At 36.9% G+C, this 19,341-nt stretch overlaps 1 protein-coding gene across 1 annotated transcript in view; it reads left to right on the top strand.

The window, feature by feature from the left end:
• The window catches only part of plxnc1 (plexin C1), a 42,369-nt gene that overhangs the window by 8,119 nt on the left and 14,909 nt on the right, over positions 1–19,341 (top strand). The window contains exons 12-21 of the mRNA XM_038302050.1: positions 3,813–3,921; positions 4,086–4,262; positions 4,346–4,510; positions 5,634–5,733; positions 5,808–5,909; positions 6,928–7,031; positions 7,144–7,185; positions 7,256–7,380; positions 7,483–7,681; positions 16,802–16,948. Of these exons, the coding sequence (XP_038157978.1) occupies positions 3,813–3,921; positions 4,086–4,262; positions 4,346–4,510; positions 5,634–5,733; positions 5,808–5,909; positions 6,928–7,031; positions 7,144–7,185; positions 7,256–7,380; positions 7,483–7,681; positions 16,802–16,948 (1,270 nt within the window). The remainder of the gene's footprint in view (positions 1–3,812; positions 3,922–4,085; positions 4,263–4,345; positions 4,511–5,633; positions 5,734–5,807; positions 5,910–6,927; positions 7,032–7,143; positions 7,186–7,255; positions 7,381–7,482; positions 7,682–16,801; positions 16,949–19,341) is intronic.

The following is a 19,341-nucleotide window of genomic DNA, read 5'->3' as shown; positions in this document are numbered from 1 at the left end:
TTTTTCTTGTTTCAGAACCATAATGAGTTCATGGCATTTAAGTTTTTTTATTTTTTAAACAGGCAAATTAAATACTAAACATATACAGTGGTATTTTCTCTCTTTATTTTCTTTGTTCCAGTTTTGCTAATGTAGCTCAGAGACTGTATGTCCCAGAGCTGGATGATAGCCAAACAGCTTTGATATTACAGGTGCTGGTCATAAAATTAGAATATCATGAAAAAGTAGATTGATTTCAGTAATTCCATTTAAAAAGTGAAATTTGTATATTATATTCATACATTACATACAAACTCATATATTTCAGATGTTTATTTTGTTTAATTTTGATGATTACAAATGACAACAAATGAAAATCTCAAATTCATCATATCAGAAAATTAGAATATTACTGAAGACCAATAAAAACAAAGGATTTATAGAAATGTTGGCCAACTGAAAAGTATGAACATGAAAAGTATGAGCATGTACAGCACTCAGTATTTAGTTGGGCCTCCTTTGGCCTGTATTACTGCAGCAATGCGGCGTGCCATGGAGTCGATCAGTCTGTGGCACTGCTCAGGTGTTATGATAGCCCAGGTTGCTCTAATAGTGGCTTTTAGCTCTTCTGAATTGTTGGGTCTGGTGTATTGCATCTTCTTCTTCACAATACCCCATAGATTTTCTATGGGGTTAAGGTCAGGAGAGTTTTCTGGCCAATTAAGAACAGGGATACCATGGTCCTTCAACCAGGTACTGGTAGCTTTGGCACTGTGTGCAGGTGCCAAGTCCTGTTGGAAAATGAAATCTGCATCTCCAAAAAGTTGGTCAGCTGCAGGAAGCATGAAGTGCTCTAAAACTTCCTGGTATGTGGCTGCGTTGACCCTGGACCTCAGAAAACACAATGGACCAACACCAGCAGATGACATGGCACCCCAAACCATCACTGACTGTGGAAACTTTACACTGGACTTCAAGCAACGTGGATGAAGTGCCTCTCTTCTTTTCCTCCAGACTCTGGGACCTTGATTTCCAAAGGAAATGCAAAATTTACTTTCATCAGAGAACATGACTTTGGACCACTCACCAGCAGTCCAGTCCTGTTTCTCTTTAGCCCAGGCAAGACGCTTCTGACGCTGTCTGTGGTTCAAGAGTGGCTTGACACAAGGAATGCGACAGCAGAAACCCATGTCTTTCATACGTCTGTGTGTGGTGGTTCTTGAAGCACTCACTCCAGCTGCAGTCCACTCTTTGTGAATCTCCCCCACATTTTTGAATGGGTTTTGTTTCACAATCCTCTCCAGGGTGCGGTTATCTCTCTTGCTTGTACACTTTTTTCGACCACATCTTTTCCTTCCCTTCGCCTCTCTATTAATGTGCTTGGACACTGAGCTCTGTGAACAGCCAGCCTCTTTAGCGATGACCTTTTGTGTCTTGCCCTCCTTGTGCAAGGTGTCGATGGTCGTCTTTTGGACAACTGTCAAGTCAGCAGTCTTCCCCATGATTGTGTAGCCTATAGAACTAGACTGAAAGACCATTTAAAGGCTTTTGCAGGTGGTTTGAGTTAATTAGCTGATTAGAGTGTGGCACCAGGGGCCATCAATTTTGAACCTTTTCACAATATTCTAATTTTCTGATATGATGAATTTGAGATTTTCATTTGTTGTCATTTGTAATCATCAAAATTAAACAAAATAAACATCTGAAATATATGAGTTTGTATGTAATGTATGAATATAATATACAAGTTTCACTTTTTAAATGGAATTACTGAAATCAATCTACTTTTTCATGATATTCTAATTTTATGACCAGCACCTGTACTAGCAGACTAGTATTACTGTTTCTGTAGTGTTCCACTTGATGCTTGTATCTTTAACTTTATTGGAAATTATTTATTGAGTAAAATCATATACAACAGACACAGAGAGAGAAAGGGAAAGGGGGACTAAATACAGATAGGAAAGAGTGCATGAAAAGAGAGAAAATAAAAAGAACAGCAAAAATAGTTTAGATATCATGTGTGTCGAAGTTGCAAATAGATAAAATCAGCTAAACATTTTCTAAATCTAAGCTGTGTAGAACTCTGTCCATCTTTTCACTGTTTAAAATGTCACAAACTCTCAAGAAGAGCTAATTGTAAAGTTTCTAGCTTCTTCCTCTAATCCTGACATATCAAGTAGTCCCTTCAGCTAATTGTAGTTTGATTCCTGGCCCTTTTTTCCTTAGCTTGACGGTTCGTAGGCAGGAAATGCAGCCCGGAAGGCAAAGAGGAAGGTTACATCTATAACTGATCATGTCTTGATTAGTGAACCACAATGAAAGCCAGGAGTGGCTACCAGACTTTCTACCAAAATTCTTCCAATAGCCCATTTAGCCCTCATCTAAGGGGTCACAACAAGGGTCACGTTTATTTAACACTAAAAACAAGACGGGAGAGAAGGGCACCTTAAGAGCTTTCTAGGACCAAAAAACATTTTAAAGTAAAAATACCACAAAGACCTGTTCTTCCTCACATGATGCTTGATGACTCAAGATTTGTGATTATTTAAATTGACAAGACAAAGGTGGAAGTTTTTGGTTACATCGCATGTCAGAAAAGTTGTGGTGAAACATGGTGGTGATGGTGTGCTGGTTTGTGGCTGTGATGCTGCTTTAGGAATGATTAAAGCAGGAACATTTTCCCAAGGCTGATGTTAAAACGCAAACTCATATTTGATGCAGAAGTGCGGTATGGATGCGTTTCCCCAATTTCCTAATTAAAGGGAGAATATTTACAAAAGATCTCCCATACACTGTCTAACTTGCATTAAAACATTCCTGATAAGGATATAGTACACATATGTTGTAAAAAAAAAATAATAATAATAATCGTTTCATTTAAATTAGACAGTGTGCAGGAGTTCTTTTATGAATTTTTATCTTTTTTCTTCTACTCTTCTGTCCAGTTGTATAGATGTGCAATTAATCACGTCAGCCCAGCTACTAAAATGGTAAAATGTCTTTTTGCTAGGAAAAATAGAAAGCAGCATTAATCTGCCTAAGACATGGTGGCCTAACCTTTAACATGCCTGGATAAACCTTTATTGCTGCTGAATTAAAACTACTCTACTTAGAGGGGTGTCTCAAATTTTTATCCAGATGATATAAAAAAGCTAATTCAATATCAATTCAGTTTATTTATAATGCACCAATTCACAACATGTATCGTCTCAAGGCATTTTACAGAGACAATTAAACCAGATCATACAGTCAGATGGATTCATAGTTTTCTATCTAAGAAAAAAACAGTTGATTGCATCAACTTATTGACTCTTCAGCAATCCCTCACACCAAGCATGCTTGTAGCGACAGTGGAGAGGAAAAACTCCCTTTGAACAGGAAGAAACCTCCAGCAGAACCAGGCTCAGTGTGAGCGGCCATCTGCCGAGGCCAACTGGGGTTCAAGGAGAGACAGGAGCAGACACAGAAAAAGAAGCAGAGATACAAACTCACACTATCTGGATGGAGTAATGAGTGGGTAAAAGTGCTAAGGGGAAGCTGCAGAGACGTGTGTTAAACTACGACTCTGCTTCCTAGTCTGTGCCCTGAGCTGTCAGGGTTTTGGAGGTATCATTAATGCATACATTTTTGTCCAGTAATTCACGTTATTTTTAATGAAAGTAGATATTTAACAACAAAAAGAAACATAATTGCAAGCTGGTAAATATATTTTCACAGCACCGTTTAACTAAATAAAAGTGTTTGGTGGGTAACATTATATTAGATATGGAAATACCTTGAATAAAAAGTTAAGAAATGTCTCAGTTTGTCCTCTGCTCTCACTGCTGCAGTGGGAAGAGGAAGATCACTCTTTTTGGGACTAACTTAGACCTGGTGGAGGGGATCACACACGCAGACACCAAGGATGAAGTCATACCTTTAATGAACAGAAGCTTTCAGGTAACGTTGCGGATACACGTTTAACCAAATAGACAATGTTTCATGGGGAGGCATGTAATTGTTTGTATATGAGAGGCTCAGGTAATAAAATAAAGCCAAAAATGTCACAATAACTGCTCAAATCCTTTGCTCCTTGATAAGGAATGTGTTTATTTATTTTTCAGAAACTCACCTATGAAACACCTGAAGAAACAAACCCTGCAGTGTCCAGTAGCACTGTGTTTCTTATAGTAGCCAATAAGACACTGAAATGCAACAAAAAAATTGTTTACTATCCTGACCCAGAGTTCACCAGCTTCACAGCCTTTAAGGAGGGCGAATATATCCGCATCCGTATCGAAGTAAGACAAATTCTGTCATATATTTGTCATATAAACATCTGGATATTTGATTAGTAAAGGTGAAATTGCTTTTGATATTTCAGAAAAAGGCAGATAAGCTGGAGATGAAACAAGAAGAGTTGGAGATTTGGGGGATTCAAGGTGAAAATAAGTATCCATGCATCAAAAAAAAACAAAGGGAAAACAAGACAGAAGCTTTTACCTGTGAGATCGAAGGACTGCAAAATTCTGACATTGAACAGATAGAGGTAAATCTAAATTTAGCTTTATTATATCAAGGTTAGCATTAAAAAATAAAATGAAAAAGCTGTATTTTTGGTGAAAAACTATGATTGTTTTCACTGAACAGGTAAATGGAAGCAGATAAGGAACCTGTAACCTGCAGGATGTAGGATTACTCTAAAAATTTGGCTGCAGAAAGAAGGAAGCAGGGAGGACAGAAAAGATTTTAACTGGAATAAAAAAAAAAAGCTGGTCCCATCTGCCTTACTGTGTAAAAGAACATAAACATAAAACAAGTCTTATTGAAATAGCAAAGAGCATGGAGTTTATAACCAAACCTGCATTATTATAATCAAACACACTGCAATCCAACTAAACTGAGGAAATATAAATACTGTTTCTAAGCATGATGATAAAACCAACATTCCAACCCCAGTTATCTTTGTTCAATCAGGAGTTAACTATGATTTATCAGATTTCTTAGAAAGCAGAGGTCAGTTTAAATAACCACACCCATACTAACTGACCTGCATAACCAAAGATTAACTTAAACTGAACATGCCTTAAAGCACCTTAAAGCATGGCCATTATGCCATGAATTCTATCAGTTAAAGAACCATAACAGCGCTTTAAGCTCTGCAGACTTCACTCACCTCAGCTAAAGGTCACATAATATGTCTATTAAATGCTCAGTATTGCTGCTAAGTCAACTATACAAATAAAGTAACTGTCCAGGAAGGGTGGTTGCTGACTTTCAGCCAGGTTTCCTTCATTAGAATTTATTGTTTTTTTTTTAATTAAACAACTATTTTAATTTTAAAAAGCCTTTAGATAGTATTTGCAATGAATTGGCACTACATACAGTAGCTAAACTGGATTAAATTAAGAAGTAACTTCAACATAAAGTCTAAACTATCCAAAATGGCTGAATAAATACTGTCCTGCCTGTAGTTACTCCTCCTCAAGATAAATACTTATTGACAGTAATTTTTGCCATGTTTTCATTTTAGATGTTAGAAGTTTGCCAAATCAGTTTATCTTTGCTTTGTTTTTACTTTTTCAACGTTATTTGTTCTTGTTTTTTTGCACCTGTATAAAGCTGTAGGTCTCCTTTGTCCTTTGAGCTATTGTGAAAAATTTCTCTTACAGATAAAATATGGAGAAAAGCTTGTAACCCTGAACAAGCCATCTCAAGTTCTCCTCTTATTAACTTGTCTTATGATTCTACTGATACCCATCGTCATTGTTGGTAAGTGCCCAACGTTTCAGGTCTTTACCAGCTCCAATAGTAAAAACTGACCCTTTCCTTTTAATTCTTCTTAGTGGCCTTTGTCATCTATAAGAGACAGCAGAAGCAGCTCACTGTTAAGATGAACAGGTTCATGGAGGACCTAGAGCTCGATATAAGGAACGACATCAGACAAGGTCTGTCCCATCTTACAACAATAATATCATTTGGGTTTTTATATTTGGGCTTTAAATGTAACAAAATGTAAATGAAAACTGATTAAGTCCAGAACAATTGATTGTTTTATTAACTTTTGAACAATCATTTCCCGTCAGAAACAACTTTTCGGTCCTAAATTTAAGATGAATTATTTCTTTTAAATTAAAATTTTTCGCAGTTGGCTTCAAAATTATTCTTTTCAAAGATATTTCAGCTAAATTGTTCTGGGCTCTTTAGATGAAGCCTTTCCCTATCACTGATCGAAACAAACCCAGTAAAGCATAATGTTATCTGCAGCATGCTTCCACTCCATAGCAACACACAGAATGTGCTTTTCTTCAGAATTAACATGAAACATAATCACTTTTGTCTCTTTTGATCCACTTCACTTTATACTTTCAACCTCACTGTGGTTCTAACACAGATAGCTGTTCCTTTTTTGTGATCTATGGTGTTGCTTAACTGGTTCCTTTTTGCAATGTTGAAAATGTTGCACAGGTTATTGTGGTGATAAACAGAAGCCATTATATACCATTACACTGAGCTTAAATTTAAACAAAAATTTATCCTACCAAGGGGCAGGGATTTAATTCAATTCAATCAATAGCATGAAATTACAGCACATGTCACGTAAAGGCACTTTACAGAGCCAGTACAATCAGATTGGTTCAAAGTTTCTTTCAAGGAAAAGCTGCTGATGGCATCCAGTCGTTGACTTGGAGGACAGGCTCCTAGTGGATGAAGATTCATTGACTCCTCAGTAATCCCTAATACCAAGTATGCATGCAGCAACAGTGGAGAGAAAAAATTCCCTTTTTATCAAGTTATTGTACTGACATTTTAAATACCTCATTCTGCTTATGTGCTAGATGATGTAAACACTGCTTTTTGCATTTGGGTTTTCAGTTCATAGAAAGTAGAAACAGACCCTGCTTTGTAAATTGCTTGCGTTGCAATTTGTTATTAAAGATTCTTCACTGCGGCTTTCCTTCCAAGGTTTTATAGACTTGCAGACAGAGAAAGCTGATCTGATGGAAAACGTTGGAACGATTCCTTTCCTGGATTACAAGCACTTTGCTTCCAGAATCCTCTTTCCAGAGGTAAAGGGGTGAAAGCTGGAAAGAAATACAACTGGGCTTTAATGACAATGATTATTCACTGAATGTCTATAGTTGGATCTCCTAATAACACAGCTATCTCTGGTTTTTTTAGAATGATACATTGATCACAATGTGCATCACGGACATCGGTCAGGTAGGCTCCGCTAGCAGCTGTCATTGTTGCTGTTTGAATGGTCTCTCAGTGATGTTTGATGTCTGATCAGGATGTGGTGAAGGTTGAGCTTGATGAGGGCTGCCAGACTTTCTCCAAGCTTATCCAGGACCAGCTTTTTCTCACCACTATGGTGCACGCTTTAGAGGAGCAGAAAAGCTTCACTATCAAAGACAAGTAAGTTTGTTCTGATGCATTACATCACAGAGTAGTGTGATCATTTGTTAGGTCTATTTCTAGAAATCTGCTCTTTTTCACCTTTTTTTTTTCCTCTCTTAGGTGCACACTTGCATCTCTGCTCAATGTGGCACTTCACAGCAACCTGTCGTACCTGACGGAGGTGATGGAGGTTCTGCTGAGGGATCTGATGCAGCAGAACAGCAACGCTCAACCCAAACTGTTGCTGAGGCGCACAGAGTCTACGGTGGAGAAGCTGCTGACCAATTGGGTGTCAGTCTGCCTCTACGGCTTCCTGAGGGTCTGTTGCCACAATTTACCTTCATGTTAATTACAGACAGCATTTTGCATACGGTATATTCTCATTTCAGGCTATTATATAATATGTTCTGCAAAAACTGGCTAAAGTATCCAGCAAAAATTTTCTTTTAGCTGCTCCAAGAATCAGAATTAATCAGAATTCTGTGCTGATATATGAGGCCAAAATGAGGAAACTGTTTCAAGTCCAAACCTCCGACTTTCAAATGAAACCAAAAGAACCTAAACAAGGAGTGGAGGCTTGTCAATGATTATTACAGTATGGCTTTAAAGCTCTGACCTGGGGTTTCATTTTTAAAGCTTTCATATAACTTGCCTGAAACCTGCGTACGCCACTTTCCATACAAATTCGATGTATAGAAAAGCAAAAAAAAACATGCCTTAAAAATAGGCAGTTTCACTCTGACTCATGCGTCACAGATTTAGAAAGCAGCAGACAAGGTGGGGGAACAGCAGCCAAATTGCATCATAATTGCTCTTAGACATCTAATATGAAACTTTAATGATCGATTTTATTGGATTCAAAACCAGTCTGTGATGAATGCTTGAACATGTGTGCTGTATCTATACATAAGGACCTGTAATCAAAGTGGGTTAAGTACCCCAACATTTCACTTAAGTAACTATTGCTATGATGTAGCACTACTTCATCATATTTTTACTCAAGTGAAAGTAAAAAGTAGCCTTTAAAAAAATGACTCAAGTAAGAGTTAAAAGTACTGATCTACTTACTACCCATATTTATAACAGATTTAATATTTTTTTAAGTTATAAAACTTACCAAATCAATAGATACAGAATGTAGAATAGATTAAATTACAGTAAATTGTAACTACAAATGACACAGCTGACTCATCAGATGGAAAAATCACATTTAAACGTCAAGTCAGAATTTAAGAAAGCGTCTTTCAATGGTACATATTTGTTTAAAACCAGTGTGTTTTCATTAAGTGAAGACAAACTGGATGGAGTGGCCAAAAATTTTACTCATTTAAAGTAGTGATACTTTATCATGGTTTTACTAAAGTAAACATAAGAAGTACAATGCTGTTAAACTACTTCTAAAAGTAATTGTTTTTCTAAAAGTTACTCAAGTAAATGTAATTGAGTAAATGTAACTTGTAAGTACAGACCTCTGCCAACAATATAGAAAAAAAGCTTCATAAGCAGCTTCAATTCTAAGCCGAAGTGTACCCCATATTAAAATCATGTTAAACATCCACATTCCTTTCCCTAATGAACAGCCAGTTGAGTCATAAACTCAGACAAACTTTATTATCATAGCACAGGTAACGCTGTGAGATGGATACTCTGGCTCTGCTGAAGGATGTTTTAAAGGGACAGTTAGGAGGAAACGTGTTTTCAGAGAACACCAAGGTTTCCTGGCTCATGATGATGACTGACTCATAATACCGTAAGCTGATAAGACTCTTTAGAACAATGTTTTGGTTATATAATAGCAGAGTGTTGGCATAGTGGGGTGGAGCAGTGCTCTTGTGCTTTGAGAAGGTTGCAAATACCCAGTTTGATCCTCACAGCCTGCACTCTGGGTTCCTGAGCAAAACCCTTAACCCCACACTGCTCACCAGATGCCACACAATGGCAGCCCACTCCCCAAGGGGATGGATTAAATGCAGAGATACATTTCTCCAATGTGAGTTGAATTAAGTTCAGTTATATTATATAAGCTAAACTGGATCCAATTGGAGAGACTGACCTATAGGATTCACAGTATCCTTTTTCAACAAAAGGTCCGTGTGCAAAGACGGAAGGGTAGCTTCTAAAGAAGCACAGTTAAATATGGATAGCAAGCACTGTGGTAGATTTAAGGTTTGAAATATATTCATAAGCTATATATTTGCAACACATTCTCACTCCCAACTAGTACAAATACTGACGTTTGGTGAAAGCTCACATGCTGACATGAAGAGGTTATCCTTTTCGTCATATATTGATGCCCAGGGTTAATGACGGGCTTTGGACATTGTATCATGTGACCAATGATTCATTAATTTTTTTATACTTTAACCTACAAAATTATTGTTGTTATCTTTAGAGGTGCATGGTAACATACAGGTGCTGGTCATAAAATTAGAATATCATGAAAAAGTAGATTGATTTCAGTAATTCAATTTAAAAAGTGAAACTTGTATATTATATTCATACATTACATACAAACTCATATGTTTCAGATGTTTATTTTGTTTAATTTTGATGATTACAAATGACAACAAATGAAAATCTCAAATTCATCATATCAGAAAATTAGAATATTTTGAAAAGGTTCAAAATTGATGGCCCCTGGTGCCACACTCTAATCAGCTAATTAACTTGCACCACCTGCAAAAGCCTTTAAATGGTCTTTCAGTCTAGTTCTATAGGCTACACAATCATGGGGAAGACTGCTGACTTGACAGTTGTCCAAAAGACGACCATCGACACCTTGCACAAGGAGGGCAAGACACAAAAGGTCATCGCTAAAGAGGCTGGCTGTTCACAGAGCTCAGTGTCCAAGCACATTAATAGAGAGGCGAAGGGAAGGAAAAGATGTGGTCGAAAAAAGTGTACAAGCAAGAGAGATAACCGCACCCTGGAGAGGATTGTGAAACAAAACCCATTCAAAAATGTGGGGGAGATTCACAAAGAGTGGACTGCAGCTGGAGTGAGTGCTTCAAGAACCACCACACACAGACGTATGAAAGACATGGGTTTCTGCTGTCGCATTCCTTGTGTCAAGCCACTCTTGAACCACAGACAGCGTCAGAAGCGTCTTGCCTGGGCTAAAGAGAAACAGGACTGGACTGCTGGTGAGTGGTCCAAAGTCATGTTCTCTGATGAAAGTAAATTTTGCATTTCCTTTGGAAATCAAGGTCCCAGAGTCTGGAGGAAAAGAAGAGAGGCACTTCATCCACGTTGCTTGAAGTCCAGTGTAAAGTTTCCACAGTCAGTGATGGTTTGGGGTGCCATGTCATCTGCTGGTGTTGGTCCATTGTGTTTTCTGAGGTCCAGGGTCAACGCAGCCACATACCAGGAAGTTTTAGAGCACTTCATGCTTCCTGCAGCTGACCAACTTTTTGGAGATGCAGATTTCATTTTCCAACAGGACTTGGCACCTGCACACAGTGCCAAAGCTACCAGTACCTGGTTGAAGGACCATGGTATCCCTGTTCTTAATTGGCCAGCAAACTCTTCTGACCTTAACCCCATAGAAAATCTATGGGGTATTGTGAAGAAGAAGATGCAATACACCAGACCCAACAATTCAGAAGAGCTAAAAGCCACTATTAGAGCAACCTGGGCTATCATAACACCTGAGCAGTGCCACAGACTGATCGACTCCATGCCACGCCGCATTGCTGCAGTCATACAGGCCAAAGGAGGTCCAACTAAATATTGAGTGCTGTACATGCTCATACTTTTCATGTTCATACTTTTCAGTTGGCCAACATTTCTATAAATCCTTTGTTTTTATTGGTCTTCAGTAATATTCTAATTTTCTGATATGATGAATTTGAGATTTTCATTTGTTGTCATTTGTAATCATCAAAATTAAACAAAATAAACATCTGAAATATATGAGTTTGTATGTAATGTATGAATATAATATACAAGTTTCACTTTTTAAATGGAATTACTGAAATCAATCTACTTTTTCATGATATTCTAATTTTATGACCAGCACCTGTATATACTAGTGTTTCTTTTTCGGTTTAAGGTTAAGGTAAGGGATGGGTTATTGTTGCAATTGATGCAACATTTTCGCATTATAATAATTTGAGGTGCTATTTTCAAAAGTTTGTGCAACAGAATACACCCTTTTCATCGGCAAATGAAGAAGCCCAGTGGCGTCATTATCTGACACACAGGGGGCTCGACCAAGCATCAGTAGTCGTTTAGACGTTGGTTTTTAGGGTAAATCTGGTTGATCATTGGAGTCTCGATTGAATCCAGATATAATTGTTGAAAATTTGGTCGGTCTGATTTTGTCCCACTTTAGTCCAATAATAGACATTGGAGAGATTTTGCAAACCCAGTCTTCAATGTCTTTTAAACAATCTGAAAAATAAAGCTTTTTACCTTTTACTTTTCAACCAAATGTAGATGTAGTTTTGACGTAAATCTGTCGTCTTTTCAACCAATTTTCATTTGGTGGGCTATGTAATGAGATTAATACTTATCCAAAATAATCTGTGTAGGAAGGGCGGGGATAGTTGCAACACTTTCTGCATTTTACCAGGTTACTAAGAGATGGTTTAGATTAGACAAAAGCTAAATTTATACTGTAAATTTATCAGATTAATGAAATTACATTTCAAATTTGTATCTAAATACAAACCAAACAATAAATATTTCACTGTTTAAGTATTATGTATTTTCATTACTTTCTAATTAAAATATGTTTTATTTTACAGGGTTTTTTATTCAGTTTTGATTTGATATCAGTTATACAATTCCCAAGGTGAGAAGGCTTTATTTGCAGACATCAAGAATTCAAACTGATATAATATACATTAGGCCTTTAGTGACATAGAAGGAATGTAACAATCTGTGAGAAAAATAAATTTTTTCTTCAATTGTCATTTTATGCATTCACTTTAAAAATGAATGATTGAGAAAATTAGGCTTCAAAAAGAATTTGTGAAAACCACAAATGTAGAAAATGCAACAACATTAGCTGCCATAAACGCTTGATTACCTACTAAGGTATCTATTAAGGTACAGTACACAACCAAATTATTACAACTAGGAATATATTTGCATTATTGACACTTTTATACATTTTATGGATATTTTTACACAAATAGATTACCCACTATATTCCCCTTAGCACATAAGCAGGGTTGTAAAAAAGCGTGCGCACACATAAATGTCCTGTCCCTGCTTGAACCTGATTAAATGCATCATATTAAAGTAATAAATCTAAAAAACCACGGTTAAACACGCTGCCATGTGGTCTATAACAGACGTTCCCACTGTTTTCCTGTCTGTCATGGTGAAACCTCATATACGAGCTAAACTAGGTGATATGATTCATGAAAACAGCATTTAAAAAGTTACAAGTTACCACCTGTTTAAATTTAGAAAGGTGATTTAAACCAGTGATGAATCATGTGCAGTACTGGTGCCAACGCTCCAGCTTGTTTCTGATTGAAGAAAAATTACAAACCCTTTTGAAATTGTCCCTGGTTTTCCCATGTATTGAATGAAACATTTGAATAAAATAAACTGATTTAGCAGAATCACATCCATCCTCCGCCTGGATTAAATCTTATAGAAACCACAGGGGGCAGCTTATTTAGATTTGTAAATTTTTTTCGAGGTGTTACCTCTCTGAGGTTTATTGTGAACACCTCTTACCATCATGAAAAAAAATCTAAGATTTTACAGCCGGATCCTTGTAGCCTTCAGCCAAGAAACTCCAACAAGGTGAAAACAAAAAAAAAGAAATTACATCATCAGTTTCCTTGAAACAATGAAAAAGATCAAACTAATTTAAATTCAAAGTCAATTAAACAGACCTATATTTTAATACAATGCATTTACATTGAGGGTATGAAGTGCTCATTATAAGAAAAGCCAGCCAAAGGTATTCGGTCTCAGACTTAGCAGCAATCCCTCATGCTGAGCAATTCAGATGTTTAACAGTTAAAAAGGAGAACTCCTCTTTAACAGGAAGAAAACTGCAGCAGAACCGGGTTCAGTGCGAACAGCGTTCTGCCACACCCTGCTGGGGAGTTCAGCAGAAACGGCAAAAACACTCTGGCTTTAAAGAAAGGTCTGGAATGTCTGATGTAAGAATAAAAAAAATCCATTAATCTAACAAATGCATGAAGGATTTCTGCATCACTGTAAAGAAGGATATTTTTAGTTTTGGCCCTTTGTGCAGAAGAGAGAAGTAGAAAACAGAGGTTTATTCTGGTCTTTTTTTAATACTTTTGAGCCTTACCAAAAACCAACTTATTGCTCTTCATCAAGCTGTCAAATATTTCTAATCCTCTTTAACCTTTATGGTGTAGAGATCGAACATAATATTTGTTAATTAGTTGGGTTTCTGAACACAGACCTCACACAAAGCAGACCCTGACAAATATTTTTAATCTGACCTTAAATTGGTTTATTTTTGTCTGTATTTTCTCAGCCTTTTTTTTTTTTTTTTTTTTGCTCATTTGTTTGAATTCGATTTATTTTGTTTTACTGATCAACTTTTACAAATTCAAATCAAATCCTGGTTTTCTTCTTGGCATGAAGCTCATCATACTCCCTTTCAGACTCACAGAATAAGTTGTGCATTAACATGTATTTGACTATGTAAATTTGATAGTAAGATATTGGATGTACATTTAGAAAAATTTAAGTATTTATTATTGCCTTTTGTTGGTGAGATGTCTGCCTGAAATAAAAATAAAAAAAAGGAGTATCATCCTCATCATCAAAGTTTTAAAACATCCATTTACCATATTTGGAAATAACTTTCCTATAATTTCAGAATATTTTGGAATTTCTGCAGAATATTTACTCAATTCAGTTTCTTCATATAGCACCATTTCACACCACGTGTAATCTGAACGTGCTGTACAGAGAAAATACAGTCAAACTTTGAACTTGCAGGTTTTTTTTCTATTCTATCAGTTTTCTCTCCTATGGAATAAAATACTTCTGCAGGTCAAGTCAGTATATTTGGTCAGTTCTCATCTTTATGATGATTTAAATATTTTCCAAACTAATCAGATTTGACCTGCAGGCAGAAGTGTGTGTGTCAATGAAGCCCCTATGTAAGAAAAGCCTCCAGGTCATATATCAACACCTCTCAGCTGGGCTGGCCTAAAATAACAGCTCCTTTAACAGCTTTAGTCTCATTTCAGAGATGGCAGTGATAAGCCATGGTTAATGACGCTGGTTTCTCAACATAGAGACTGCAGCTAATCTGATCACTCTGGGGTAACGCTTACTTATATAGCCTCATCTGAAGACTTTAGTCTTCACATAATGGTTTCTGTTTTTATCTGCTCAGCACATTCACATTAAAATACAGCAGATGCAAAAATATCTTCTTAAGTCTTATATGGTCGTATTAATAAATGTTTCCAACCCAGTTTTAAACAGAAAGCTGTTATTGTGACAGCTTATGGGCATGCCAAAAGAAACAACTCAAATGGCACATTTTCAAAAAGCCACTTCCTCAGTGATTCAGGGAAATGTCACCATGGTTACGGTTTCTGCTATCGAGGGCACTAATATTTAGTACACATTTCAGCATCATTAACTCTGTTATTGTTTATTCTGTGAAACCGCATCATATCTGATACCCAGAATGTGAAAATACACGTCTTATCAAATAAACATTTTAATATAAAATAATAATTTAATTTATGAAGGGATATACCTATAGCTTGAGATGGATAAAACGGACAGTTTATTTATGACATGCACTGTATAGTATAATATAGGTTGACCAGATTTGGGTTTCTGAAAATGAGGACCCTTTTTTTTTTTGGGAGGGGTAAGCTGCAGCTACCGTCACTGGGTCGGGTTTGGTTGCTCTGTCCCCCGCTGGCTCCCTATCCCCTTCTGCTGGAGTTCCCAGACCAGCCGTGGACCTGACGGCTCGGTTCTGCTGCTCTGCAGTCGACCAAAATCCGGGATGATTTTGAAATTCCTCCCCCGGCCATTTTTTTAGATATGAAAAGTAGGACATGTCTGGGAAAAAGAGAAAGTCTGGTCACCATATATATAATACATACAATGAAAAGAGATAAATATTTATACTTAATACCCTTTATGTTACTGTCAGGTTGGGAGGAGGATTGAAGAGGACCCAAATGCAGAGACGGAAGCTGAGGTGGTTTCCTGCAGATTTATTATCCAAAAAGTGGCAACAGGAGCAAAAGTCAAAAATAACTGAATACAGGAAACCAAAATACAAAGAAACGTCGGGAAAATGCATACAAGGAGCCTTGAACCAACTAGGAACCAGCAAACAGTATAAATGTCAAACAGAACAAAGACTAGGGTAATGAACTGATTGGGAGCAGGTGTGGACAGAAGAAGCTAGAAGGGAGCTAGGGAAAGCAGACTGACACTAAAGGGCAACAGAAAAACAAGAAATACAGAGAACTCAAATATAACCTAATTAAAAAAGAAAACTTAAACGAAACCAAAAAGTGCAAAACAATGACAGTTAGTAGAAATTACATTCAAGTTGCCCTACTCATCTTTGGTCATGAAATCTAAATGTTAAAATCTATAAATGTTACAAATTAATCAACTAAACATGTTTAAAACAGGCTTTAGATTAAGATAAAAACATTTCAAATCGCTGACAACAGAACTGTAATATAGATTACAGCCTCTCAATTAGTGAGCTTTTCCTAATAGTTGGGTAGTTGGTGAAATAATTTCCAAAGGTTTTAGGTCTGCCTGTATTTTGAATGAGCTGAACTATTGGACACCATTGCAACCTAAAAGTTTGCAACTCTTATCTCCACGGCTCTAGTTGGATCGAAATGAGCTTGCAATTTTTTCTTCCGTTGTTTCAACCCTCAGTCCACAGAAAATGTTAAAGTGACTTAAATGCACATGCTACAGTTTGAGCTAATTTATTTCAATACTGCCAACGAAATAGAATAACTGTATAATCGTGTCTGCCTGCTAAAATGTTTCTGCAAAATAAATGAACTCAAAATGAGAAAAAAAATGTTGGTTGCAGGGGCTACCAACTATGTGGCCATCAGACAGTTTAAATTTATCCTCTAATTTAAAGCTTCATAACATGCTAAAGGTAGAATAGTGGAGTAGAAGCTAGATGGTACAGTCAACTTCTCACTTTTCATAAAAACAAATCACTATTAAACAGTTGCTCCCATTCATCCATGGGGTCTCTATCTGATGTCCAGTATTTCATACCAATATGTGTAAAAAGAAAAAAAAAATAAACAGATAAATTCGTACATTTAGTTTTGACATTTATGTGTGTATTTATCTGTGTCTGAGCTTCACATGTGGTTTATAATGTAAATTTTTAATCTAAACCACACCAAGCAGACATTATTAAAACTTGCTGCACCCTGTTAACCAACAGTGTGTTTTATCTGATTTTGTGCAGGAAAGTGTAGGTCAGCATCTGTTTCTGCTGGTGAGCGCGCTAACGCAGCAGATCTCCAAGGGCCCCGTGGACTGTGTGACGGGGAAAGCTCTCTATACGCTCAGTGAGGACTGGCTGCTGTGGCAGGCTCAGGACTTCACCCCACTGGTACACAGACACCCCCCCTCCCACACATACACACACACACTTCATATGAGGCGGATTTGGTTAAAACTCTTTCATAAGAGCTCCAGTGCGTTGTACTTCTACAAAAGTGAAGCTTCCTGATTCTCTGTTCTGTTTTTACTTGTCTGGTTTGGTCACATCAGAACTAAAGAAACAAACGTTTTCAATAGGCTCACGTTTACCTCATCGATGACCATTTTTAATGCTATATAGCCATTAATGTTCCACCGTGTCCACTGAACTGAATCCATTTCTGGAAATAAGAAAGAACTTATCAGCACACAGGAACTGATGGGGACTTCCTCCCCATGTATAAAAAGTCTTCTTTAAACATGCAAAACAAAACAGGTTCAAAAATATTTATCAGCTTTTTGATTACCACATGAAAGTGTCAAAAAAATCTATGATCTACAGATAAAAACCCTCTGGCATGCATCTAACACATTAGAAGAGGAATAAACGACTAGGTGTGTTATCTGAAAGCAGTAAGCAAACAGTATTAAATGTTGAGAAATAGTTTAGTGGTTTGTCATCTGTATGAGAGCTAACAACGCAGGGAGGCTAGGTAATAACGACTTATTGGTCTAATGGAAATTCCAGGCAATGCCGACCCAGGAAGAAGCCGTAAAAAAATAAGTGCTTTACTGTATATCCCATCAGGGCTTTATGAACACATGACCTGTAAAAGGGCTCTATAAATAAAGTATTAGAGCAGAGTCCATTGATTAAAAACTGTGGTTACATGTATTTTCATGTAAATCAAGGTTTTCTGCGCAACAGCAATGATGAACTGCATGGCAGCTTTCTATATCCAGCTATTGTAGTATCTAGGAAAGAGCTGTCTGTCTGGTAAATAATCTGGTTGTTATACGAAATTGTATATTGTTTTTTTGCAACATAAAACTGACTAAAACTATCACATTTCATAGGGACTAAAACGGGACTAAGACTAGTAATAGTTTTCGTCCTGAAGACTAAGACTAAGGGCCGGATTTATCAAGATCCAATTTTGCGTGCAGTAATTTGCGCTCGCAAGCTGGAATTTTGCGCAAGGGGCTGAAACATTGCTTGAGGGTGATTTAACAAGAGTGATTGCGTAACTGGTGGCAGGTGCAAAACTGTTGGAGACGCCCTATTTAAATGATGGTTTTGCACGTTTTGTGGTTTGCGGCAAAGTAATTTGTAGTTTGTACAAACTAGTGCATTAAGACATTTAAATCTTACAGTGACCCCCCCAAAAAAAAAAACTATATATATATATATATCTATATATATATATATAGATATAGATATATAGATAGATATAGATATATATATATATATATATATATATATATAGATATATATATATATATATATATATATATATATATATATATATATATATATATATATATATATATATATATATATATATATATATATATATATATATAGATATATATAAAGAAAAAACTTTGGCAACCTTTATTCCCTAAGGTGGTATGTGGCTGAATTTCTACTTCACTGCAGTAAAAAAAAAAAAAAAAAAAACTGGTGTTTTGTATTGGCCTGTAGAAAAATGCACATACCAAATGGCTCACAAGAAGTGACTTTGGATGATATGACTGCGCGTATGCATCCCCGCAGCATTGGCATGTTGCTCCACAGGTGCAGGGGGGAGGTCTGGTTTCTCAGTTAGGGCGTCAGGGCGACATGGCATTTAGAACGTCGGACAGCACTTCTGAAAAACGAGATTGGGAGATCCAATGTTGCAAGGAGTTTTGTGATATCTGGTATTGCGTGGGTCCTCCTTGTGGCTGGCTCCAAATCCATTCGGAGTTCCCCCAACAGCTCCAAAATGGCAATGCTGGATAAACGATATGTTTTGATGATCGTTTCCTCGTTCCTTCCAAAAATATTCACACGTAGTGAAAAAATGCGTTCTCTGCGTCTCCTTGCTTCATTTCGATGTCTCCTTCTTGCGACAATAACCGCTGCCATGTGTGTGCAATTACGCATACAGACCATTTGCACCTTCTTTTGAAACGTGTTAAATATAGAGTCAGATACCGTTAGCAAAATTGCTTTCAGGTTTGATAAATCACTTTGCGAGTGCTAAATTAATATATTTACATGTTCTCCTCCCACAAGACGCACTTTTGCGTGTAAACGCCCCATATTGCATATTCATTGCAGAAAAAGTACTAAATGGATAAGAGGCGCTATTTAGCACGTTTTAAAGACCAAATCCTTTTAGCACGCTGTTGATAGATCAGTTTGTACATTTTTTAGCGTGCCCAGTGAAATAGCTCACGTTTTTATACACGCAAACCTTTGATAGATCCGGCCCTAAATCTAAGATGGTTGCCAAAAACAACACTGTTTACAACACG

Source organism: Cyprinodon tularosa, unplaced genomic scaffold (genome assembly GCF_016077235.1).
Source record: "Cyprinodon tularosa strain WSP-4 unplaced genomic scaffold, ASM1607723v1 ctg480, whole genome shotgun sequence".
NCBI lineage: Eukaryota > Metazoa > Chordata > Actinopteri > Cyprinodontiformes > Cyprinodontidae > Cyprinodon > Cyprinodon tularosa.
This window is presented reverse-complemented; position numbering and strand designations above follow the sequence as displayed.